The 27,147-nt window shown below is 35.7% G+C and overlaps 1 protein-coding gene across 7 annotated transcripts in view; it reads right to left on the reverse strand.

Annotated features, from left to right (window-relative positions):
• Positions 1-10,234: 10,234 nt before the first annotated feature.
• LOC149068076 (cysteine protease ATG4A-like) overlaps positions 10,235-27,147 on the reverse strand; it is a 34,461-nt gene continuing 17,548 nt past the window's right edge. For all 7 annotated transcript variants that reach the window (XM_089251818.1, XM_089251817.1, XM_089251822.1 and 4 more), the window contains exons 8-13: positions 26,070-26,251; positions 19,238-19,316; positions 14,536-14,681; positions 12,212-12,268; positions 10,781-10,898; positions 10,235-10,621 (exon numbers count right to left, since the gene is read on the reverse strand). In XM_089251818.1, coding sequence (XP_089107944.1) covers positions 10,506-10,621; positions 10,781-10,898; positions 12,212-12,268; positions 14,536-14,681; positions 19,238-19,316; positions 26,070-26,251 — 698 coding nt within the window. In that variant the 3' untranslated portion in view covers positions 10,235-10,505. The remainder of the gene's footprint in view (positions 10,622-10,780; positions 10,899-12,211; positions 12,269-14,535; positions 14,682-19,237; positions 19,317-26,069; positions 26,252-27,147) is intronic.

Genomic DNA, 27,147 nt, shown 5'->3' on the forward strand with positions numbered 1-27,147 from the left:
ACAACCTTTTGCCTTGTGAGAGGCTGTAAAAGTCAGTGATTTTTGCAATACCCATATCTGCCAGTAGTCCATGGTATACTGATTGCTTAACTCTCAAAGGATGTATGGATGACACACGTATGTGTGCATAGATACATGCATCACTACATATATTTTTTGAGTAAATGACATTGCTATCCAAGATGTGCAAATAGAAGATGTGTCTGTTTATGGTGATTATGTTGATCGCTTTGCCTTTCACTTGATATCTTTATCGACATATTTTGGTCAGACAGACAGAAACAAAAAGAATGGGTAGAGCTGATTCTATCATCTGATTATGAAGCTCCATTACCATCAGTGTTGAAAATGAGTTATAAGAACTTGATGATTAGTTTCTTAGTATAGGTTTTGGGAATTATGTATGTTTGCAACATATTATGATGAAGACTCACAGCAACGAGAGGAAAAATTACTCCTATATATTGAAACCCTTGTGCACACATGACATTAGCAAACAACTCTGTGCAAGAAATCTGTCATGATATCATGGCATTGTTTGCCACTGATTTTTTTTTAAATTATTGAATCAATGTAAAAATTTTAAGCCAAATTAAGTTTTCGAAATCTATATATAATGTGTTGTTGATCGGAAATTCAACTTGTGTGTGTAACATGCAAGGCTTTTACAGCCATCATATAAAGAATTATACTCTGTTTTCTGGTTATTATATATATATATAGGCCTTTGTGGTTCGAAGTTTTTTTTTTCTTTCGTTCCATTTACAAGAGTGAAAAGCATCTTTGAGATATTTACAGTTTCGATCTTATCTTTGCTTGCCCTTTTTTTTTTTTTCTAATTTGACGATGTGTCAGGGTAAGATACTGTTGACATTTCATTTCAAGAGTGGAAAGCATCTTTGAGATTTTGATCTTATCTTGCCTTTCCCCCTACCCTGATGATGTTGGGGTCATGACATAAAAAGTCTCGAAGATCTCCTTCGTCACCCCCTTAATCTTTTCTTTTTGTTGGTAAGCTCTTCAAAATCAGAAATATGTGCAATACAATTTGCTAAGCGTCAGTTCGTCCACATGGACCGATCTTGGCATCTTCGGTATTTTCTATCATGATGGAGTCCTTCAAGGAGTTTTAAGCATTTTTTATGTTCAAGGGCTGTGTTATGCTCTCATTTCAGCCGCTGAACTGTCATAAAAAAAAAAAACTCATTCTTAGCATCGTGATTGACAGGGGATGGCTGTAGAGCGAAAACAGCAACATTTCGAGAAAACTCCACAGAAGCCATTTCACAAGAAATGATGGAATTTAGTTATACTTGTTGTAATTTTGCAACACTCCCGACCAATTTGCATATCAACAATGAGTGCACGGCTGGTGCCATGCCCACCTTGAAGAATATGCATTGCTGCAATCCAATGTGATCACTACTACTTCAGTGCCTTTTACTATTGCTATCATGAAATAAATTCTATTCAGTTACCAGCATGGTGTTGCTGTTTCGATCTTTCCCCCTCTATAATACTAACCCTAAATTATTAATATTAAGAATATAATAACATGCCAGTACTCTTACTGACGAAGCTGGGCTCATTTGAATGATGTCTGGTGAAGATGGAGCTTATATGTTCACACATTTTCTATGCTTCACTTGCACTATTCTGTCGATGTTGGCCAGTTGATAGCATGAAATAGACGATCAAGATGTTGCCAATCAAATAGCTTGTGCTCAACTGACCAATCCTGAAAGGGTAGTGCAAATTACTTTGGGATGATTTTTGAAACGGAAGGGAAATTTCCGTTTTTGTCGGACATTTTTTTTGTAAAGAGACGCTATAAGTTTTTTCAATTGCTGTAATAATGACTGCTGACATTCTCAGTCAGCCAGTCATCATAAACTCGAAGATGCTCACCACTCATGTGAATAAAACATTATGAATAATCATAAATTGTTCCTAATGTCAGTCATTATCTTTATTATACAATAGCGTTTTTTTTTTGTATTGTTATAATAACCATGTGTATTATAAGAGTATTTCCCATAGCTTTTCAATACAGAAATTGTCATTATTCATGCGCATAAAATAATGGATCAGTTCACTGTTATTGAAGCAATTATAACTTTAGCGTTCGTTATTTTTTTTTTTTTTTTTGCTCCCAGGGAGAATAGAATGCCTGTTTACGGGATCAAAGGGTTTTCCCCCTCTGGCATTGTTTATTTTGGCTGCTGTGTTTTTGCGTTTGCTTATATGTTGAAATAATATGTTTTGATCGTGTGGAAAGGTATATTTTTCTCAATAAAACCTATCGGATATCTATTCGTAGAATGATCTAGTCAAAGGAAAGGCAACTTTAAAAGTGTATTTTTGGATGGAAATGCATGACGCATTTATATTTTTCATTATATCTTGTATTAATCATGTAAGAGATACTATTGCTTATTCAAGAGCATTTATCTATTGTTGATTGGTCGTTGAATGATATGAAATTCTATGAACAACAGATATGTACATTTACATCCTGAAACAATTTTTTTAAATATGAAAATTTATTGTAAGAACGTTGTTTTCTAAAAATTGACATGACTCCGAAAGTTAAGTTTTCATTGTCTTGAGATTTTGTAAGCTGAAAATAAATTATCTTTTCATAATAGATAGTTATGTCAGAACCTGTTCATCGTAACACTTGGGCAACAGGCAAACTTTATTTCTTTGGGAAACCCCCACACTTGAAGGAATCATGACGGAGTATTGTGTGTGTGAGAATCCGCATGGTCTCCAAATAGGGAAAGGGGCTAAGGCTTCAGCCCAGGACAAATGCTACTATTTTGTGTTATTGGTGGTTGTTACATACTCGACAATTTACTACAGAGGGTCTGTGGAAAATTATGGTATTGGGACCCTGCAGAAAATACGTGTAGGCCTGTGGGACATAGTGTTCGCTTATTTTACAGTGTTAACATTTACAAGTATGATAAAATTTGGGGTTCTAGGCAAGTGTGTGTCCTGTTTGCTCTTCCAAGAAAAGGGCATTGGGTCAAGAGTAATTGAATTAGATACAGCTGGTGGTATGAAAGCGAGGGTAGATGGCAGCACTATAGCAAGCATTACACAGAAACAAACTGTTAGGTTCACAATGCATGCACAGACATTCCAACATGTACCAATTCGTTAGAAGTTATGCAGAAGAATATGGACGAGGTACGTGTGTGGTTCAGTAGTAGTATGAAACAGGAGCTGGGACATCCAGAGAGTTCAAACGCAGACATGTAAGCAGGGTCCCAAACAATAAAAGGAGTACTGCTCAGTGTGTGTTGTCATATATAGAGTAAGACAAAGGATCTAAGTGTATTTATGGCAAGTTGTTCATGCCTGACATGGATCAGTCTATCTTGGATGTTGCATAGCAATGGGATATTCTTGAACCCGACATCAAGAGTCTATCGTGAGTACATTGATTGTGGTAAAACTATCTTGGAGTCAACTGATGAGGACAAAAAAGGTTTCTATGAGTGAGGGGTCAATGCCGGCTAGTTCACATGGTAACAGTGCAATAAATCACTCAGAAATTTAACACTAGTGCATCAAAATGTATAAACAGCTACACCCTACGGATCATTTCCTTGCTATGGAGTACAGAAGCCATTAATCCTCTCATGAGATTTAGTTCCGCATACCTCTAATGCAATTATATTTGACTGTAAGCGTCTTTATTTATTCTCAGTCATCATGGTTAGAACTTTCTTCTTCGTGATAAAGCATTTTCATGCCCAGGAAAGTATCAAAAAAAATTGTCAAGCTAAGCTCAGCAGGCGCTATTTTGATAGCATCATAAGTCTGTGGGTAAAGTGATATCTCTAAGGACTTGTACCTCCCTATCAATTAAGATACTCTCAAAAATTGTGACCAGATCCCACTGAACTCATTTGGGTGAGTCCCCATGTGTTAAATTAGCTGATTTTAGTGCCCTCTTAAGTAACCAAAATAAATAACTTTCAGTAAAAATATCAGTAACGGTTAGAGAGAAGTGATCAATTGAATCTGTAAAACTATGTTTTCATAATTGTTGGGCTTTTTTCGCAGGTATCATAGAGAACCATGACTGTTTCTCTATTCATACAATTCCGTATAAATTCTCCATTTGAATACATACTCTTGTCAATACATTAATTTTTTTCAGTTGCAGTTATATACAATCTAATTTGTTGCAAAAGACAATTTCCACTTAAAAGATTTTTTGCTTTATATTTTTCCCGGCTTTATATAGTTATTTGAACCCGAGTGCTATATTGTACGTGTACAATCACATCGCAGTGTATTTTAATTACGATCAATAAAAAATGTATATATTAAAGAAAAATTGATTCACTGATTGCAAGAGAGAATCGTGTCAAGAAAAGCTGATCAAATGTATTTATTTCCAGAGAAAAAATAAAATCTATATATTATTCAAGCGCCTTTAGTTTTTGTTTCAAGTATTCAGCGGAATAATTTTATATCTATCTTGTTGCTTCCATCAGTAATCAGTCAAAATTAAATAAGTAATCAATACCAGGTTGTGAAAGTCTTGTCACTCAGAAAGCTTAAAGAGGTTTATTCAAAAAGCATCAGACCATAATTTTTCGTACTTGAATCAATGAAGTTAGGCAGGAACGCCGGAACATATATACTCATGTTGCTAAAGCAACACCAATCATTTGAATGGTATTGCTCAGCAACACTAATCATCATTCAAATGTAGCTCATTCCCCCCTCCCCCAGTTTGGGCGATGGGAGATTTACCAAAAACGGGACATTTTTGTTGAACATGTGACGTATGGTCTTCATATATATCCAAGTGAACATTATGTTCATTGCTCGAGCAATACCTAACATTTTTCACTTCCGGCGTCCCTGACGTTAGGGAAGTATGTATGCTTGAACTTTTTCCTGCAGAAGCTGCCAATCCACAGACAGGACCGTCTTAAGAGCATCATGGGGGGGGGGGGGCCCCTGGCCAAGTGATTTTTCTGAGGCCCTACCAGGCAAATTCTCAAAAATTTCAACCAGATCTCATTTTTATGAGGCCCCTCTTCTCTTGAGGCTGGCCTGGGTGGTCCCATGCCTTAAGACAGCACTGACCACAGGTAAATGAGTAAGTGCGAGTCAAATCTTCGTTTTTGACAAAATGGCAAAAAAAACTTCAATATATAAGGGTACTGCATTAAATTTTATGTGAAGCTTGATTCCAAGTGGAACCAATGCGCAAGATTCAGCAGACCTTCGTAGATGAACAAATGGGCACCACACAGACAGGGTTGGGTTTCTTCCGAGACAGTGGAAGAGAATGTGCACTAATTATTGTTTAATTAAAATACGTATTAATCCTTATTATTTCACCTCATTAGTTGTGAAATAATATAAGTTTTAAAAACAATACGTTTCTAACATTTCATTCTAAATATCTTACCACAGGGTGTGCAATATATAATTTTTCAGTAAAGAGCACGTATTAAAACAAATTATTTCAATTACTGCGCAAAATGTTAATCTGAATATAAAAAAATTATGCATCCTAAAGTGTAGTTAATACATGTTTGTACAAAATAATTGTATACATCGCAGAATCATTTCATGGTAAAAATGTGTTAAGAACTTGAAAAGGTTAATCAATGGCTTTCTACATGATAATGCAATGAGACCAAAGCTACTGGGAGACATCACATACAAAGCCGATCGAAATGCTTAAGAAACATTTTTTATTATTGTGAGGGGGAGTGGTAGCCCAGGTCGGTAAGATACTCACCTAAAGTACCAAATGATGTTTAGGTTTCGCGAATTTGATACCCGGTTCGTCCTTGTCAGAAAACTTTCCTGACACAGGGGTACAACAGAAATGGTGACATGACCGGGAAAAAAAAATTCTATTGCAGGGAGTCCCCCATCAAGGGGTTAGCGCACCAACCTCCTGAGTATAAAAAAAAAGCCTGTCGTTCGGAATTGGCAAGTAGGCCCCAGTCTAATTAGCCCTCGTATGTAGTAAATTACCGCGGTGCGACAAAAATGATCAAATGATTATTGTGAGAGACTATCTGCATGAGGTGGATAGAACCATACTCAACATAATTAGAAATTTTCAGTAGTGTGGATAGTTCAAAGATTTAATGAAGCAACTCTAACCCATTTCTATAGCACTCAATGTATGTATCAGCTACAGAGATTGTAGTGCTGATTCCTTATCATGAATGAAACAGACTTTTTACGAAATGCTGACTTGATGCCTTATTTCTAAGTCATAAAATTAAGATACGAAGAGGCCATTCTCCTCTTCATCATTTGCTTGCATGCCTCATTGATTCTGAACTGACCCTAATGGGTGAAAGATTAAATTCTAAACAGCAACGGTGGCAAATAACTATGGAAAAATATAGTAACTTGTGTTTTTTTTTTTTAACTTCATGTGCAAAAACTTGTTTCAATGATACTGTTCAAACTACTTTTAATCTAGTAATGCGATGAGAAATATCAAAAAATCCTCAAAAAGCTGCGATTGTGTTCAAATGCTTCTAAGTTGTCCCACAAATTCAGGTTTAAGAAAAGAATTTAATATATATTTTTAGATCATCCACTCAGCTTCGGAACAGTCTAATGGCTGCCCTAACGAAAAAAAAAAAAAAGTTCTATTACACCATATTGCATTGAACTGATAAAAGGAAGAATTTCAATTTTGGAACTTTTATATTTCTTGTCAATAAAAGCAATTTAAAAAAAGTTTACGCATAAATAAAGGACTTTTTACTTAAATATACAACTAATAGAACCTTCCAAAATGTATACTATATACAAATAAATACAAATACAACGCCACAACAGGCAAAATACCCAACCAGGTGGCACATAGTTGATAACATCCTCTAGTAACTGCAGCAAATTATGATTGTGTGACTATAGATCAGTTTCTTTCATTTTTTTTTTTATTCAGTTTAGGAGACCTATTTCTTCCAGGTGGTTTTCTCCAACTCTGAGGAAACTTCCTAACCTTAGCAGCACATACTTGATGAATTTCGTAAATGTGCTTTTAAGCACTTCAAGTTCTGCAGGACTCAAAAGAATTTTCTCGTCTTTTGCATTCATTCTTTATAAGCTGAGAAATCGATTACGGCATACAACTGCTAAAAATACTTTTTGTTTTTCCAGTGTTGCATTGCAGTGAGGAAAATGAGGATTTTGATAATATTTTCCGATATCGAAAATTGTAATTACCGTTTGTAATAATCTGTGTCTTCTAATGATCTTTACATTAAGATGAAATTTTCTTTTTTGCAATAGTTCGAAAGAGATCAGTGCCATTTAATAAATGAATAATTTTTTTTTAATTGTTTTGTGACTTAAAACGCTAAAAATACTTTTATCAATTAAACTAAAATTAGATGAATGAATTTTTAAACTTGCAATGAAATTTCTCCAGGTCTAATGAAAAGATTCAGCTAAATGTGTGACCTTGATCAAAAGACTGACACAATTTTTACATTATAAGTGTAAATGATGAATAATATAAAAGGAAGACTAGTTTTTTCTACTGGGAAGAAGCAGAGTTTGCAGCACAGTTTCTTCCGAGCGGAAGAAACCGCTTAACTCTGCAAGATACTGATGCAGTTATTAATTTGCATACATAACTAAATTAGGGAAATTAAATTTAATTAATTAATTAATTAATTAATTAATTAATAGATATAATTTTTTTTAAGAAAAAAAATTATATCGTAAATCAGTCTATATGATCTTTTTACTTACACATTTGCACCAGTCTACACTCAATGGCCAAAAAATTAGGAAAACCCCCCCACTCAAAATTTGACTCGTTCGTGCAACACATACAGTGACGTAATAAACCGGATTTGCTGATAAAAAGCATTATTCTGTTCAGAAGCACCAGTTAACGTTGCAATTTGCCTGTTTATGGAGAAAGTAAGAGATTTGAGTGACTTTGAATGCGTCATGATTGTGGGCACCAAATGGAGCGGTCTAGTATCTCCGAAGCCGCTAACCTTCTTGGCTTTTCTTGTACAACAGTATCTCAAGTCTTCAAAGAATGGCAGCTAATCCAAAAAACTTCGTGCGGAAAACAGAATAGTGTGCTAAAATCACTTGTGAACAAAAGAGGTGCCAGGCGACTGGCACTCATTGTGTGCAGCAACAGAAGAGCTAAAATGCAACAAAATTGCAGCGCAATATAACTAAGGATCATCGCAAAGCATATCTGTATGCTCTACAAGATGGATTTTAAAACGAATTAGTTTTAATAACCGAAGACCAACAAGAGTCAATTTGATTTTGCTGCAAAAACGAAGAAAATGGCTTTTTTGGGCTAGAGAACACAAAAATTGGGCACTTGATTAATGGAAGAAGGTTGTCTGGTTCCCCCTAGTTGCGACCCTGCTCCCATGAAGCTGGAATTATGTTAGATTGGTTTGAGGAACATGATTCAGAGTTTCAATTGCTTCAATGGCGTCCTAAGTCACCTGATCTCAACCCAACTGAGCATTTGTGGGACAAGGTTGAAAGGTCTGTGTAAAGCTCAGAAACACCACCTTCTAATCCGTGGGAATTAAGAGCTGATATTTCATTAGCATGGGCTAATATTCCCCCTCAACGGTTTCAGCAACTTGTAGAGTCCATGCCTAGAAGAATATCCTCTGTCATCAAAGCCAGAGGAGGTCCCACATGATATTAGTGGTGAGTAGCAGAATGTTCCTAATTTTTTGGCCACTGGGTGTAGATAATCGCTGTGCCCTATCCTGCTTTTTTTATCAATGACTTTCAAGAAATCACTTGGAATGGCAAAAGCCTGTTCTTTATTTTTAAAAAATGCTCTCCTTCTACTCTCCTTCATAGGCACCTTAATACAACCAATCACACGCATAGGTGACGTTGCAGTGAAATTTACGTGTGTTTTTTGAAAATTTGTATTTGATCATATCAATTTCTTTGGCACTTCAGTGTTGCATGCATGAGAGCACATAGTTAATGTTATAAAAAATATGCATTCGCTATATCTAAAGCATAAAAATCGAACTTATATGATAAATTATTGAAGGAAAAGTAGTTTCTTCCGGCCATTTTTCCCATGGTTTTTTGCACTGTTTTTTCCATTTTGGAAGAAACCGTTCAGCCCTACACATTAATAAAGGACTGGTACGACCGCTTCAAAGATGGTCGCATATCAATGGAGTGAATCACGCTCTGGTAGTCCCTCAACATCCAGAAATGAGATCGTTACTGACCAAGTGAAGACTTTGGTGATGCAGGATCATCGAATCAAGATCAGAGAACTTGCAGACGAGCATCAGCATTTTACCTGCTCATTCCATTTTGACTGATGATTTTGGTCTTCGGGAGATGCAATGTCAAAGTCATGCTTACTGTCTTCTATGGCTTCAGTTGCATGGTTTATCATGAGTACACACGGCACAATTAATAGCACCATCAAGAGTAGCGTTGTTCATGTTTTTCCTGCCATTTTGTCAAAAACAAAAATGTGATTGCATACACACACCTACAACACACCTACACTTCCTCACTCATCAGTGGTTTGCCGGTGATTGACAGCTTCTGCAGACAGAAAAATTCAAGCACGTAGACTAGGATTGCCTATATACGTACTCTTTTTTAAACCATGCTTCCCTAATTTCATTGATTTGAGCACGAAAAATTATGGTCGCATACTTTTTGAACCACACAGAACTTACTCCCTATGGAACTAAGATAATAAATTTGGACAACAGACACTTTCAGATGACGTGCTAAATTTTACTGAATCTGCAAAAATTTACTTATAGGTGGCGTTGTTAGCAAAGTTCCTCAATTTTTTTGCATTCATCACAGTTGTAGCTTTGCAAAGAGGGCATCGTCCAAGGTGATGCCTTTTCCTCCAATTAAACACTTCGTGAATAACGTTCATTTTGCTAACCAGAAATACATTCCGAGGCCTTCTGATGTCGTACTTAAAATCAGTGGGCACTTAAGATTTTATAAGCTTATTAATCAGTGACAAATTACTCAAAAAATATCAGCTATGACTAAAAAGACTCCTATTTCACTCTCTGGTAGGCGCTATTTACACAATACAAAAAAAAATTGATATATTTATGAACACAAACAACATATTTCTAATTATCATCATCTCACAAAACAAGGTAGTTATGAACATAGACATATTTTAAAAAATAATAAATCAGTAACTTTTCAACAAAACACAAAATGAAGTAATTTCTTCTGCGATATTGATGCCGTTCCTTTAATAGCGATATTGATTGCAAGCTATCACCGCTGCTGCAGCTTAAATGTTTTTGAATCGATATAAAAAACTTATTCCTGACATATTTTGTACATGCGAATGTTTCCTCGTGTGTGTGATCGATATACATTTTTACCTTCCCTGTGGCTTCGAAAGCTCCAGTGCATAAGTTCACCGGTTGTCAGATATTACCCACTGTAGAGGTTTAAAGTTATACAATAAATAGTCGAAAACTTCATATAACGCCAGAGTTTGTTGCAGAGGGACTGTGATTGACGAATACCGGATCGAAAATCTCAAAGTCGTCGTCAGAATCGTCTACTCTTCTATCCTTTTCGACGAAATAGAAATCTGAAAAGACGTAATGAATGCTCAATAGCAATTCTATCCTCAAGGAATCTCATCCACTATACCACATTCCTAATCATTTACTAATTAACTGTTATAACAACAAAATCCTGAAATGCAACAAAACACACATTAATTGCATTTAACAATGAAAATAATTACCTTCAGAAGTACAGACAGATGTCGGATTCATGTCAGGCACCAATTCCAGCGGTGGCCAATGGGATGGCCTCTTCTTCTCAAGCTCGAACAAAGGCGGCTTTTCATGGGCAATAAGGGTCTGAAAAGTTTAAAGAAAGAAATATACTTGTGCAGACATTATATGAAAGTTTATGATTTCTGCCTCTACTTCAGCTGACCGCAAACATGTCAATCTTCAGGTTGATTCCGGGCATCCAATGCAAAGTCCAGATAATACCCACAGGACCAACCAAGCAGCATACAATGTTTACTGAATTGCCCAAGAATGCTTGTTGTCTATGTCTGATCTCACAGAATTGACCAACTCATAGCTGGATACTGGAGGGGAAGGGGGCAATCTACTTTCTTCGCTAAAAAAGTGTATAGCATGGGTGGGAGGACAGAGATGGCCTGTTGACAGCCCCCCCCCCCATTTGAAAAGGGCTCCTTTCAAATTAACTCCATAATTAAACAACTCCCTCCTCCCTGTTAAATAACATTAGAGAAATTACTGTTATGCTCTGACTTGAGTTTGGATATGTGCCAGGGGGGGGGGGGAAGAAGGGGGCCTTTGCTGAAAATTCACTGAAAACAGTATATTCACCTGGAAAAAAATTCACTGTCACGCAATTCATTGACAAAGTGTTATAGTTAAAAATGAGCGGGTGAATGAATAAGGGAGTTAGTAGGCAAGGAAGTTGGCGACTGAGCAGGCGAGCAAATGAATGAGAGTGCGAGGGAGTTGAACAGATTAATAATTGAGTGAGCAAATGAACAAGTGATTGAGTCACTCATACGGTCATGCACACACTACATTATCCGCTAGCTCATTCACCAACTCATTCCGTCACTCACTTGATCAATCATTCTGCCACTCACTCACTGCTGATGAACTGTTGTCAGTGAATTGGGGGGGGGGAAAGCAAGAGTAATTGCATATTTTAGGAGAAACAAAAAAAACAATGTTATAAAATCACCCCCCCCTCCAAAAAAATTCAAGTTACTGCCCCGCAGAGTTGCAATCTGCTGCACTTAGTGCTGCAGCATAGACAGAGGATAACTGATCAAACTACTTTTCTGAATAATCTGATATCAAAAATGTCGAGTCATCTCTGGCTAAATCTTATGATATCCTAGAAGACTACAGCACACCTCCTTTAACTGTGCGAATAGTTGTGTACCTTAATCTTTCTGTACACAAAAGTTAAAAACATTCCTCCATATGACATAGCGGAAAGAAATTCAACATTATTTGACATAAAATAGCAGTTTAAAGTTTAAGAAAGACTAGTTTCCAGAATAACAATGTAGGATGCAATAATGAGCATTTTCGACAGGGATGAAAACACCCAAATATTGTCAGAAGAAAATATAAAAATAAATATTTTAAAAAAAAGGAAGCAATATTCTTACATCATAGGCTATGCGGCACCAAGTGTCAAAATCCTCTTCATTCTCGAAGAAGAAACACTGAAAATAAATAAAACCCATCACACACAGACATCACACAAAGAAATCCTAAAGCAATAAACATAATCCACATTGTGGATGGTATGCTGAGAAGCAAATTGACCTTCAGCTCCCGCACATTTGTAACACACGATAGACCTCCACTTACCACAGAATTGGATGCATTGTCAGACCAGCCACCTCACCAGAGACTCCAGATTGTTTTTACCTTCCTCCCGCTCCCTGTATGTTACAAATTTCTCCGGATTTTCAGAGAAAATTTTTTTGATTTCTTTTAGGTCAAAATATTTTAGATTTTTCCTGAGCTTTACCGGTGTCATGACACCAATGACTACAGTCACCGGTTGGGGAAAACACCTATAGAGGGCAGCCAAAGTTCACGGAATCTACCTACTCGGTTAAAAATGTCACTTCCGTCGTTCAGCCATAAAAAAAAGTCTTGGTGACTGCATTTAAGCGAACTGGTAACGACGTAACTTTGTTTACATAGCATTTATCGGCAACCATCTACCAACATCCTGTATAATTATTATTCTATTCTATCAAGAACCATGCGGCAAACATGATAACAGAGAGAGATTGATAGTACACCATATGATACGTGATAACTCTGGAGCTTTTTCGTCAGCAGACTCATGTTTTGAAGTTTTTTGCTTTCTCTGATCAAATGTCTTCAGAAGGGAAATATACAACTGCTTTTGAGAGTCTGTATATCCAAGAGTATACATCGCTGATAGCGTCCACAATGATTATATTCTGCTCAGGGACTACCCAGGAACTTCTTCTCACTTGACGAAAAAAGATTTCCCGAAAAAAAAATCACAATTTTTTTTTATATCGGTTCTGAGGGGAGGATCGGGATAATCTCCGGATTCCAAAAATTGACACGTCTGTGCGTAGGTTCTTAACATGGCAATAAAATGACAAATATGTGACATGCAAAAGTATGCTTGTCGGATTTTCAAGTAAATTGCCAGAGAAAATTGCAGGATTTTTACCTTCTGAAGGTTGACAGGTGTGCATTGTGTTCGCAATCATGTCCACTGTTATTTTACCGATTAAAAACAATTTTTATATACATTCCCATCATATTACAGTTAGATTGTAACAAAGAGATAGAGCATGCTTGGAAATGCATTTACCTTTTTCTGTGCTCTGGAAATAGAAATGCCTTTCTTCCATCAACAATGTTTGACAGGTGAAGAATGTCTTGTCTTGTTGACAATGTGTCAAAATTACCTCAAAGTATCTCAAAAGGTATTATAGTACAACACAAGGCCTTTTCTGTTTTAAATAAATGTATACGAATGCCAGTAAATAAAAAAAAGATCAATATTTTTCGATTTGTTACACCCAGGTGTATGGGGCATAATAACAATTTGTAAGGTCACTAGACCATTATTTTATGGAAAATGTGCACACGACAAAATTGTAGAGCAACCCTGGTTTTCTGCCGATAAACGTTACGTAAACAAAGTCACGTCTTTGCTAGTTGCTTAAATGCGGTCACCAAAACTTTTTTTTTTAAACGGTTGCTCGATGGAAATTAGCAAGGCTATCTCTCTATGGGTGTTTTCCCTAACGAAGAACGGCAGTCATCGACGTCATGACAAAGTGATAGCTTGCGGAAAATCTAATTTTCTGCCAAAATCTGGAGAGCAGGAGAAAGAGTGGAAAATCCAGAGTCTCCTGCCTAAATCCAGAGAGTTGGCAGGTCTGTCTATGTGAAATGTTATACATTAGCATTCTTTAGCATATAGTCTGTCGAGATTTCCTGTTGGTCCACAAAGAATTTTGCCAAAATCATTGGCTGTCAGCAGGTCTGCGAATTGTTTATCCTATTTCTGCCAATCCGTGATATTGTTCGATTATTTTCACCACCCACCGATATATAAAGGTAGAAAAAAAAACACTGTTACACCCTCCCTGTATAACAGGCCATGCAAATAGATTGATAGTACTATCTGTTTTGATTTTGTGATATGGATATTTCCCGAAAAATAAGGATGGCTTTCTAGTACAGTGATATCCCGGCCTACTTCAGTAATTCGTTCCAAGATGGACGACATAAGTAGAGGTAAACTTTTCCAATAGTAATGCCCCTGTGTATAGTAGAACATCTCAGAAAGAAAAGGGAGGTAATTTACAGATTCTAAGGGCCCCCAAGCTTCATCATTCTTGGTACAAGGTGATGGTCCTTGATGCTGGGTGAGGTTAAGTCAGGCTATTACTTTACCCTATATTGTACGATATAATAAAATACTTGCCACTGCTATAGATGGATCCATATCTGAAATATGTGTGTGCTTCGTGCGGCCATGTGGAACGTGGAATGAAGTATCGTCAGGAACCTCGCAGTCTAAATTCACATATGGCTGCGTAGTATGAGGGTCTATACACAATAATTCGGAACCTGAAGAGAAAAAAAAAGTAACTTAAAGAATTCATCAGTAATAAAAGTACAAGGATCACCATTTGCAGGGTTGGTAAAAAAAAAAAAGTGTTTTTTTTGGTTTAAATATCATTAAAAACAATAAAATTTCTGAAAAATCATTAAACTGCTAATAATTAATTAAAATAGAATGTTTATTAATGTAATTAACACAATTCCCATATTAATTTATCTATAAATATTCTTTACATTTTAATAATATCAACTTTTGCAATTTTGTTATTTTATAGCTTAAGTCAAGAAAGTATTTTGTATTTGAGAATTCTTAATGTTATAATTAACCATATAATATATAAAGATGTTCAACCTAGTTACTCTTTCAATATGCTCAATTAGGACTCTATTTTGCAAAAACTATGATAAAAACAAGACAAATATAATGTGTTTAATGAAGCATAATTAATGCAATTTAATTAGCAATGATTTGTGATATACAAGGTGATTATAACTAATATGTTATGATTTCAAAACACTGTGTAAAATGAAAATCACTGGTCGGAATGACTTGAGAACTTGTATGAATATTCCTGAGGCAATGGAATTTTATATGGCGAAGAGGGAAATTTTTTTTAAAAAGGTAAGATAGATGACACTGTACTCAACCAGAATGCTCGCAGAATGGATATGACTGCCAGTCAAGGCAAAATGATAATGCAATTAGCATGACACGATTTTGTAATTCATGGAAACATCACAAAAATGAAGCCATTTAAACAACACAAGAAATGTTAAATAGATTGCCCACCGTGTTTTAGCTGTGAGGTGGAAGAACAAACATGTTTGTTCAACAACAGGTGAGAGTAGACTTATGCCACATTAATGATGTGCTTTCGATTCAGCAAAGTTTGTAATCTGACCACTGCACATTCCATTTTGGGGTATTCCTAAATCCAAAAGTTGCAAGGGTTATAGTAGCGTTCACCTGTCAGGTGAACATGGTGGCCAGGTGTTGTGTCATGTTGTTATTGTCAAAATGGTTCTTCAGCAGCTGCTTCGCTGGTGTTGCATCTTGATAAAAGTTGTGCTAACCACCAGGACTGGACAAATCAAAAAAAAAAAATTTAGGTGCCAATTAAATCCATTAAGAGCAAAGCATGTTTTTTCCCCAAGAACAGTCGAGTATTGGGGTTTTTTTTTTTCACTTTTCCGGGACTTTATGACTCATTCTCATGTTGGAAGACACATTATTACAAAATCAAAAAAAAATTGTCTCATGCTTACACTTCGTTTTAGCAATGATGCATATAAAATTTTACGCTCCAAAACTGATTTTCTAGTTGCCCCAGCATCTGGGATTTTCCAACCCTGCTATTCACACAATGATGCTGCTGAAATGATGTGGTTGCGCAGAATAGATTACACCACTGGCCAAGTAGATCATCATCTACTTGTACATTTTAAAGTTGTTTTTTTTTCTTTCGCCAAAGAAAATTCCATTGCTTCATGCAATGGACTCATGCATATTTCCAAGCCATTCTGACCAGCAGTTCTTATTCACGTTTTGGAATCGAACTTTAATTAGAATCACCCTTAATATAGCTGATTATTTTTCATTTATCACTTACTACTGTAGATCCTAACCAAGCAATGACCCAGTACATATTCCAAGGAATTTCTAACTGAAAATTTTTTTGGGCAGGGATCACCAGCCACTTCACGAACTCGTCAATTTCAGGCTTTTACTACTACACAGTGGAACCTTAATTAACTGGGGGGTAATGTTGAAAATATGTAAAAATAACAATAATTAAATATTAAGCCTGGTGGAGTTATACAGTACGAGATGTGCTGCTTCCTATGGAAAGAAAATGAAAATGTCTGTCATCTACTAGTAATGCAATTACTAGTACACTGGTCTTACTACATAAATGAACTTGTTTCCAGGATGCGTTTAACGAAAATTATATAAATAGACGATACTTAGTTTTCATTAATGTTAGCACACATTTTCTTAACAAATATAGTAAGACCTCTGTATATAATGTTGATCACTTTAACACTAGAAAGAGAGATCGTGGGACTATATCTAGAAAGACGACAGGAGTATCTGTGCCCCCCTCCATAACTTTTTCCGGCAGTTTTTGAACATTGATTTTATAAAGAATGGGTATAATATTTTTTTTAAGACAGAATATAGTTGTAGCACAAAGAGTTAATGGCAAAACTCATAATCTATTCATCTATTTTTATTATTTAGTTTTTAAAAACATTCTGTGTGCATGACCTCTCTTGATGTGTCAGTGTGGAGGAAACTCGAGACAGAGGGATTTGTATTTCTATATTCTAGGTTTTTAATAGGATCAACGAGTGTGATCTTACTTTACTTTTTTTGCAGTTGGAAGCACCTGACGAAGACCTTTCCGAAGGATTTTGACCAAGTTTGCTGATTTCCATGTAAAAAATTCACAATCCACTGATGTGAAATCAGTATTTGTATCTAAATTTCTCAGAATATTTTTGAATCCTTGACATTCTATTCATGCGGAAGGGTCCCGCGATATTTCACGTATTTCCATCTGCAGTAGTTTCTTCGCAACTGATAGACAGGATATTATTGAGATGTCAGTTATTTATGGAAATCAGTTTGGGTGTAGTTCTAGGTTGTTTTTGTCTCTTTAATGTAGTTTTCATTTATTGCTTCCAGTAGCATTTTATTTTGCATCAGCTGAAGCACTGTTAGATGTATAACTTCATTCTGATTCACACATCTATCACCAATGATATTGCTTAATCACAAAAGTTTTGCTTTGGGTAGTTTTCATTCTTGAAATTCTCATCACCGCTTCTGGATTTTTCTCACACAATACTTTTTTCAACTTCTGAAAAATTTTCACTTTGGTATAAATCTGCATCTTTTTATAATTTTCACAGCAATCATAAGCATGTGGATATTTCTACTTTGTAGAGCAAACGATTTATCGAACAAAATGACAAGAATGCTTGACCATAAAAAATGACTTCTGCTGACCGGCATCTGCAGATAAGAATGAATGTAAAAAAAGTCTCAGGAATGGAGATTACATCATATTAGATGCACAAAGAGATTATCAGAAGAATTTTGACCTTACAAAATCAATTGTGGCAATGTTGGTAGCAGTGCCATAACTAGGCAGGTGCACACGCACAGGGTTCGCTTGGAAGGGGGCAAAAGAATGGGGCCTAAATTCAAATTCTTGCACAAGGCACTGGAATGGCTAGTTACAGCACTGGTTGATAATATTATAGTGATTGTGTTCTAAAATGTATGGGAGGGTCAGTGTGATCCCTTTCTGTCTTTCTGGATATATCGGTTCGTAATTTCATTGTTGAGATGATGAAAGAAAGCTTTGGTGTACAATAAAAACTTAATTCAGAAAAAGTCAAAAAATTTTGAAGCATTTGGTTTATTCTTCCTTAAGACATGAGAGCAGAGAGAGACACTGACCCTGTATGTCTTTCTAGTGTTATAGGTCATGTCATTCCACCTATAACATCAGTTCTTTAATGGTCCTAGGAGCTTAATTTGCAAATTTGGCTTGCTTGTTATTAAATCACTTCGTTTATGAAGTCATTTTTATTCATTCCCAAGGGGTTGCGTTACACCAAATTACCGAAGTCTAACAAAATAAGGCCATTACATCACACCTTTTGTGCAAATTTTTTGTCTTGTTTAGTTGAATTTGTATTTTCAATTTTTTATACTTCTTATGCAAGCGATTCTGAGCTGCAATGGCAAAATTGTTTTGTCATTTCTTCTAGGAGCAACACTGGCATGATATTGTAACCTTGTCAATACCTTTATCTATTTTATACTTTCTTTTTTTATCTTATTACCGTTTTCATAGGCGAATACAGAGGGCGAGAAATAGGGGGTGGTGGATTCCCCTCTTAAAAAATTTGAATTATTAGCAGGTGGTGAAAAAAAAAATCCAACCCACTTTACACACCTCTCTGTGATCCATCCCCTCCTTTTGAGGTGCTTGTATTCCCCCCCCCCCTCTTTATGACCGTACATATATTTTTTTCATCAATTAAAATTAGATGAAGGGAAAAGAAAAGGATCTACATAATTTGAGAACACCACTTTTCCCCTCCATTTTCAAAATGCGACAAAGGATTCTGCACTCGGCCGATAACTTTCCACAGCTGAAGAATGAAGCTCTTCAATCTTTACACTTCACTCATGGTTCGAAAAATAAGTGGCAGATGGCAGCACTATAACAAGCATTACATAGAAAAAAGCTTTACATTAGGTTCACAACACGAACACGCACATTCCAACATGTACCAATTCATTAGAAGTTCCTCAGAGGATGATGCATGTCTCGTTTAGTAGTAGCTGAAGAATGAGCTCTAAATTCCAGTCAGGCAAGGTTGGACTGAGATCTCAGTCCCTTGCTTGAAATGTGTTAGTAAAAAAATTTGTTAGAGGGAAAAAACTCTTGGCTGTCCTACTGATACAAGTATTGTTCATATCTGGCATCATAAACAAAACAAAATGTTAGTAATAAATCAGGTACCAATAAAATAATAATTACCTTTGTAGCCAATGAACCATAAGGCATGATTTGGTTTACCGCCGATTATACCGACTGACTGTTTCAATGTGAACGTTTTCTGAAATGAAATTCCAAGATTAAAAACTATTCAAATACACATATTTTGTTCTGCAAAACAAAAACGACTGGTGTATCTTATTGAAGAGCGTCTTCAAAAACTTTGCATTCTTCTTAAATACACAAAACAAAAATAATTTAAATCAACCATCTATTTCTATATTACAGTGAAACCTGACAGATAATGTGTGAAACAGAGACCTGTGTTGAACAGAATAAAAATGCAGCCCCATTGCTGATAAGGGGCCGTTCAAGTATTATGTAAGCAAAATTTCATCATCACTGCCCCCACCTCTTAACGCATATTGGTGGGATCAGAAACGTATGAGGGAGAGGCATAACGGCTCATGCGCCCACCCCCCTTAGACGAAAATGAAATTATTTTTTAATTAAAAAATATTTTTAAAAAATTGAATTGGTGGGATCAGAAACGTATGCGGGAGGGGGGCATAGGGAGCTCGTGCAGCGCCCTCCCCCCAGATGAAAAAAATATTTTTAATGCAAAGAATATTTTTTTTAAAAATTAAAATTTCGAAAGAAAATACCTTAATGTTATAATGGATTTCCGTTAATTTCAATGCTATTTGAAGGGTAAGAACTCAAAATTTCTCTTTAAAAAATTCATTGCGGCCCACCCTTTACGCCATATATGATAAACACTTGACCCGCAGACCAAATGGGGCCCTGAATGTGGTTTCCCCTTTGAAACCTAATTTTGAAAAAATGAACTAAGCGGCACATTTACAAATTGCTTAAATGACCCATGGCACAATTCCAGAGCATTAAATGGCCCGTGGCACATTTTCAGATCACTGAAGTAAGCCTCAAAGATCACTTTCACAATCAAAGATCACTTAAGTAACCCGCGACACAGTTACAGAACACTTAAACGATAAGTGGCACATTTAGAGATCCCTTGAGTGACATGTGGCACAGTTTTAGAGTACTTAAGTGGCCCCCAGAGTAGTTCTACATCACTCAAGTTACCCGCGGAACATTTTCAGATTACTGAAGTGATCTGTGGCATAATTACGGATTGAGTGATGCGTGGCACAGTTGGCAAAGTTCCAGAGCACTTAAGCAGTCCGGACAAATTTCCAGAGCACTTGAAGGAACTGAGAAACATTTAGAGATCATTAAAGTGGCTTTGTAGGGGACTTATCAATAGGGAGAATTTTAGTTCAGGTGCCCAATAACTATCGAAAGTTTTTTTTTCCGTTTTTGGCGCACAGAGTAAGATGCCATTAAGAATATTTCATATCTTCATAAAGGTTTGGTTGATGACGTAAGCATTATCCAAACACCACCACCCCCCCCCCCCTGTCATCGAAAGTCAGCAAATCGGAAACCCCTCCCCCATCGATGCTGACATAATACTTGAATGACCCCTAAGTGCTTTAATACACATTTTATGAAACAGAAACCTATCTAAAATGGAGTATTATTTCAGTCTTTTGACAGTCTGTTTTCTACTGCATATTATCGGCTACTAGATATTTACAAAACAGTGCATGGTTTCTCACACGATTTCCAACAACAGCATTCCTCATTTAAAGTTAAGAAATGGATCAATTTTTAATGATTTATCTTAGAATTCTCTATTCTACTTGACTCGTAAAAACTATAACAATAGTCAGTCATCTCTTTCACCTGACATCGAATCCATTTAACTTTTGAGTCACTGTGCATCTATTGTTTCTCGCTCCCTTTTGATACTGTAGGGCAGAGTTGGGTTTTTGACATGACAAATATCAAAAAATGATTTAAACCATCAAAAACCTAAATTAATGCTTTTGGGTAATGTTTTGAATACAATAGGTATACAACATGATGCAAAAATTGCCTCTTTTGCATATTACGTTTTGTTTTTAAGCAATTTATTATAATAATTAAAACAAAAATAATTATAATTTGTATTATATATATATTATATATATTTAAATTTTTCGACATAAAGAGTCTAGACGATATAAAATATAATTTTATGATTTATTTTATTTAAACTATTGATTTCCCGTGTTCAATTAGGTAAGCAAAATAGAGCTGTTTATTCAAAATATGTGTGATAGAGCATCAGGGTAAGGTTTTTGACCTCAGAAACTATCTCAGTATTAAAACAGTTAAAAACTTATTGTCAATGTTATCAAATACTTTTTTAACCTGACAGATATTTTAAAAATAACAAAACACTTATTTTTATGTAGATTAAAGTGTTTTATATTTTGAATTATATAATTACTGAGTATAGAATATCTATTCAGATATTATAAATTTTGTCATCAGCCCAAAGTTTTGTTTCATATAAAAATTTGCGCCCACGCACACACACACACACACACAGTCTGTTAATACAATAATTAAACTCATTTATTCTCACCTAAAACTAGCTTAGGTTGGTTGTTTAAAATCTAGAGTTTTAAAGAGCATTTTCAATCAAAGCAGAGCTGACAGGACTTCATACCCAAGACACTGTTTTGCATGTTCAGATACAGTTTCAATTGGAAAACCAACCATTACATTATTTAAATGCTAATAAATAAACCATATCATAGTCAAACTTGGTTATTCTTACTTTTGCACTAAGAATGAAGTTTATACAATCAGAACACTGGCAAACTAAAGGACATTTCAGTCCTACACTTTAGTATTTTGATCGCTAGGTATATTTCAATGTTATGCACAATAAGGGAATTGTTTTAAGTATCAGCGATTATCTAGGTAATTTGATAACTGAAATTAGCATTACATATATAGTGCAAGAGAGTTTTTTAAACACCAATCTGTTATAAAAAGAATACAGCAGATGCTTATATAGTAAAACCTGTCTTCAATGGAGAAGCGACCATGTTTTTTTTTTTGTTGTTGTTGTTGAACACAGGTTTCCGCTTAATAAAGGTTCAATTTATATAATGTGTAAAATTATGCAACGAATTTGTAGGCAATTGAAATAAAATATAAAAATAAATCAAATTTAAAAACACAAGATAAAAATTAATTATATTTAAAATAATTAAATATATATAAATAAATGAATAATCAGTCAATAATTACCAAATACTGTATTTAAGTTTTGTTCACATCTGCACAAAGTTCCGACCTACACAGTTTTTCTTCTAAAATAACGACATTTACCATCTTTTTTAACTTCTTCAAAAATTTTCAATCAGAGTGTCAATATCTGTTTCACGTCAGTTTCAGTTCGTACATTCTCATGTTTATTTAATTCTCAGAATCAGGGCCGTAGCAAAGAATTTTGTGAGGAAAAGAGCAACATGATTTTGCCACACCTAACCATTGTAAAATTCAATGATTTTATAATGGTGTTTTTGTTCCTATCTAAAATTTGCAGCCCCTAAATTTTGCCGCCAGGGCAGTTGCTTCTTTCCCTCTAATTAATTCCGGCCCTGCTCAGCCTTACGATCATGGAATGCACACAGCTTGCATACAATTTTTGAGTCTTACATATTATTTGGAAATTTAACTCTTACGCTTATTTCTCCCATGGAAAAGCTTTTCCGAAAAAAAATTGTTGCAATTTCAGAAAGAAGTGCCAAATGCTTTATGTATGCCTTATCAAAAACACAGCATCAAATACAGAAATGGTTTTTGCTAATCTGAGGTGTTGATGACGTAGAACTCATATTTACAAGTATAGATTGAGTGAAATCGGCAGTAGATCGGTGTAGCACTAACATTTTTTATGATCTTTTGCTCTATTGGTTGCCAAACACTCAGTGTTTGCGTGAAACTTTCCATTAAAGGGTACAATTTTCTTTTCCGTTTCCGCATAAGACAGGTCCTGTTTAATCTAGTTTTTTTAATGTGGATTTTGGCATTGAAACCACAGGACCATGGTTTTTTTCTGTTGAAGACAGGTTTCCACTTAATACAGGTTCCGTTGAAGACAGGTTTTGCTGTATCTATAAACATATAGAAGCAGTTGAAGAAATTTTAGAAGGTCAAGAATAATTTTGAATTGAAGAATATCATATCATTCCATAGTTTTTCCTTCAGCATTTATGCTGTGCTTTATTCAAATTGTATATTTTACCACAAAAAAAACAACATATATATTGTCCTAAATAATTCTGTAGGGAGTAGAAAATTATTTTACAATCATATCAAGTATTTATTCTTTAATTTGTCACTTTAAACATCACACGCAATTAACATGTGTATTTCCAGTTGGAAATTTTAGAAATTTAAAAGCAATATTTGAGGTTTTCGACGTGACAGTTTAAATTATCAAAAACTGCCACGTGTCAAAAACCTGCCAACCCTGCTATAGGGATATTAGGAAAATACCGAAACATATATCTTTGCTTTATTACTTATAGATACTTCTTAAAATATTACAATACAGTGGAATTCTTTACATCATCGTCCTTGGAGACAGAACAAAATGATGGTAAAAGAGGAGTGAATAATTGTGATAGAAGATTAGAAGATATCAGCTAAGAAATATCTCGGTTTCAAGCCTGAAAAAATTAAACAGTCTAGAACAGGGACCTTTAACCAGGGGTCTGTGAACTTCATTTTATTGGCATTCATTATATCTGAATGAATGAACCTAAGAACTCAACCACCAAACTTATCCCATTACCAAAATCTCTTCCAGCACCAGCTTTGTGGCAGAGTCAAGAACATTCACCGGGGGAAGAGGCATTGGCACAAAGGGCCCATGGACCACAAAATGTCAAGAATCCCCAGTGGGGGGGGGGGGGGGGTCTAAGGTTTTCTCTCTCAAGATGGATCAGGAAATCTTGAGCTAATCAGTTCTACAGCTAACTAAACACAGCTCTGAACCCTTGCCGTAATTAGTGGCACACTTCCATTTTTTTTTTTTTTTTTTCTGGTTGTCAGTAACCTGATCTTGAGATGCTGAAATATATAACAGTTGTTTTAAGAATCCCATTTTTTGTGAGTGCTGCTCCAGCAATATTGAATTCTTCAACCAATTTGCCCCCCACCAGTTGACACTTGAAGATCTGGATGTAAACCAAAAAGAACAAAAAACAACTGCACTAATCACTTTTCATATCAGAAGCTGTTTATCACGGTAAAAAAATGATAAGAGCTTTTTTTTATCTTTTTTAGAACGGAACCACAACTACTTTAAGGCTTCCAGCAAAGCAAGATAAGGAGCCGATAAACATGAAAAGCCTGGAAGATATTTATTTGCCCTTTATAAATGGAACAAATTTTAAACCCATTAGCTTCCGGTTTGGAAACACAAAAAACTAGATTCTTCTTCCCCCCCCCCCCTGGAAAACTCTGGCTTATTGCAATAAGCTTGGAAGAAACCAGGCTATTTAAGCAAACAATAGAAAGTTAACAGAAAAGGCAAATAAAAAGGAAAAACCGAGGAATTCCCAACACGTTTTGATACACTATACGGATGTCGTCTTCAGAGGATAAATATAATCATTATCACACTGACAGGGGTATACAACTTGAATAGGTTACTGAAGCTCAACTCTCAATTGCTCAGAGGAAAAAATATGCCTGTTCGAGTCATACGTCATGGTTAGAATGAAGCTGAATGCCTACGTGTAAATCTAAAGAAATGTTCTGATTGGTTGCTTGCGAAATGGAGGGAGAGAGAGAGGGAGGTATATTTGATTAGTCTATAAGAATTTTTTTTTAACTCCCACTTGTAATGAACCTTAGCCATGGCAGAGCGATCTGCGGTGTTGATCGATTATCGTTCACCAATTTTCGGAAGTCAGAATACTTTTGAAGTCTAAATAGGCTGTGGGCATCATATAAATCAGTGGTGCACAAACTTTTCAGTCCGTGGGCCAGATATACAGTATTTCTGTTGCTCGCGAGCCAGAAACTTGATTAAAATGTGACCGTATGGCTTGTATTTTACAGGGCATTTCTGTCATTTTGGATGGCTCAGTTATTATTTTTTTTATTTCCCGTTTTCTAACTTATTTTAAATGAGTTTACTTGAACTTTTGAAATCAAGAATTAAGATGTTTTTCATGATTTAATCATAATTATTATAATATAGTTTATATCATAATTAATTATAGTCATATATACATATAAACATATTTGTCAAAACATATTTTTTTGTTTGGTGAATTACACAATTTTTCACCCATTGAATCTTGTGGAAGCTCCCTACTTCACACCATTCATGATGTTTCGGCTATTTTAACGGTAGTTGGCAACTTTATTTGCCTTTGGCAATTTTCTCTTTTTGGTTGTAATTGCCAACTTTACTTGCCTTTGAAATTTCTTTGTCTATAATTAGCAACTTAACTTGCATTTGACCATTTTTGCCATTAATCGGTGTAGAGGCATGGATTCCGATTTTCAGTTTCCCGTATTTTTATGAAGGAAATATGGTCAGCTTGGGTATTTATTGTGTCGTGTGCATTGATACTTTTCTACCGGAACACCTTTGGTGGGCTAGATGAAACTCCTCGGCGAGCCATAGTTTGCCCATCACTAATCTAAACGCTCACCTTTTTCGTTGGTTCCTTCTGAAATTATATCAAGCAAAGGATTATTTACTCTTTCAATAGCAAAGTTTCTATTAGCTCATTACAATAAGCCAACAAAAAATTAGGCAGATTAGAAAATGCCAGATGATTTTCTTCACGCAAATACCAATCTTTCATGTCATTCTCCCTGGTGGGAGAGGACTATCAAGTTGATTTTTAACACTACAATTGTTTTAAATAAGATCAAAATTTTGCAAACTGTTATTGAAAATTATAAAATCTGTTATTATACACACCCTAATGGCCTTCACGTAAATAGGATTCAAAGTATCCAGGCCAAGGCGTAGAGGAATGAACAACAGCATGGGCCGCCAGCTTACTTTCCGTCTAGAGGCACCACAAGGATCTCTCACGATAGGAATATTTGGATTGCTTATTCTTGAAGAAACCGGTTGTAACATTGCTTTACATATGGCTTCTATGAGAAAGAAAAAAAAAATCTAAAATGGAGTTCACCAATCAGCTGCAAATACCTTATCCCAAATTTGCATAAAACTATTTTCCATGTATTGGCCCATTAATGTTGGCCAAAATATTCCCATATTTTGGGCCACCCCCAAAATATGTTTCTACAAATGAAAATTTCTATTTTATTCTACACTCGAGAGTAATGAAACTAATTAGAGATATGTGGGATAAAATATCTTGGGACAGTGACTTCTGTACCTCATAGCAAGGAGATGGATCTCGATGGTGTGTCTGTGTACATATTTTGATGAACCATTGCTGAGTGATTTGTTGCACTGCAGCCCATCTATCCGCTGTTACCATGCCATCTAGCAGCCATCGACCCCACTCATCCACATGCTGTTATCCATGGCAGTTGGCCCCAGTAAGGGATTCTTTTACTATAATCAATTTACTCACGATAGACCCTTGACACCATGGTATGTGAATATATCAGTGCAGAGTTGCCAACTGCTATGGATTGCCCACAGTTTCTATGGATGGCCGCAATGAACTATGAAGCAATGGGAGACTCTAAATACTAAAGAAATTGGTTTAAAAAAAATCGGGTCTTTCAGTTTCTTGGTGTTTTACTTGACAAACTCGGAGTCAACCTGTTTTGTCTGTGCGTGCATAGCAGTCTCTAAAGTCATGTCTAAACCTGTCACTGTATTTGATTCCCAAATGCTCAAAAACCTGTTTTCTGACAAAATCACCCCCACACTGTGGGCTAAAAACAGGTTTTTGAATGGTTCAGCATGGCGAGTCTGGACCTGGCTTCATTTGCATAGTGCATGGTCGAGCTTGCGGAACTTTCGTCAGAAAGACTGCATCAGAACTCCTATACGACGAAACAAAGAAAACGAG

The sequence above is a fragment of the Pholcus phalangioides genome, unplaced genomic scaffold (genome assembly GCF_987345545.1).
Source record: "Pholcus phalangioides strain wild (caught in Gottingen) unplaced genomic scaffold, Ppha-v1.0 ptg000027l_1, whole genome shotgun sequence".
NCBI lineage: Eukaryota > Metazoa > Arthropoda > Arachnida > Araneae > Pholcidae > Pholcus > Pholcus phalangioides.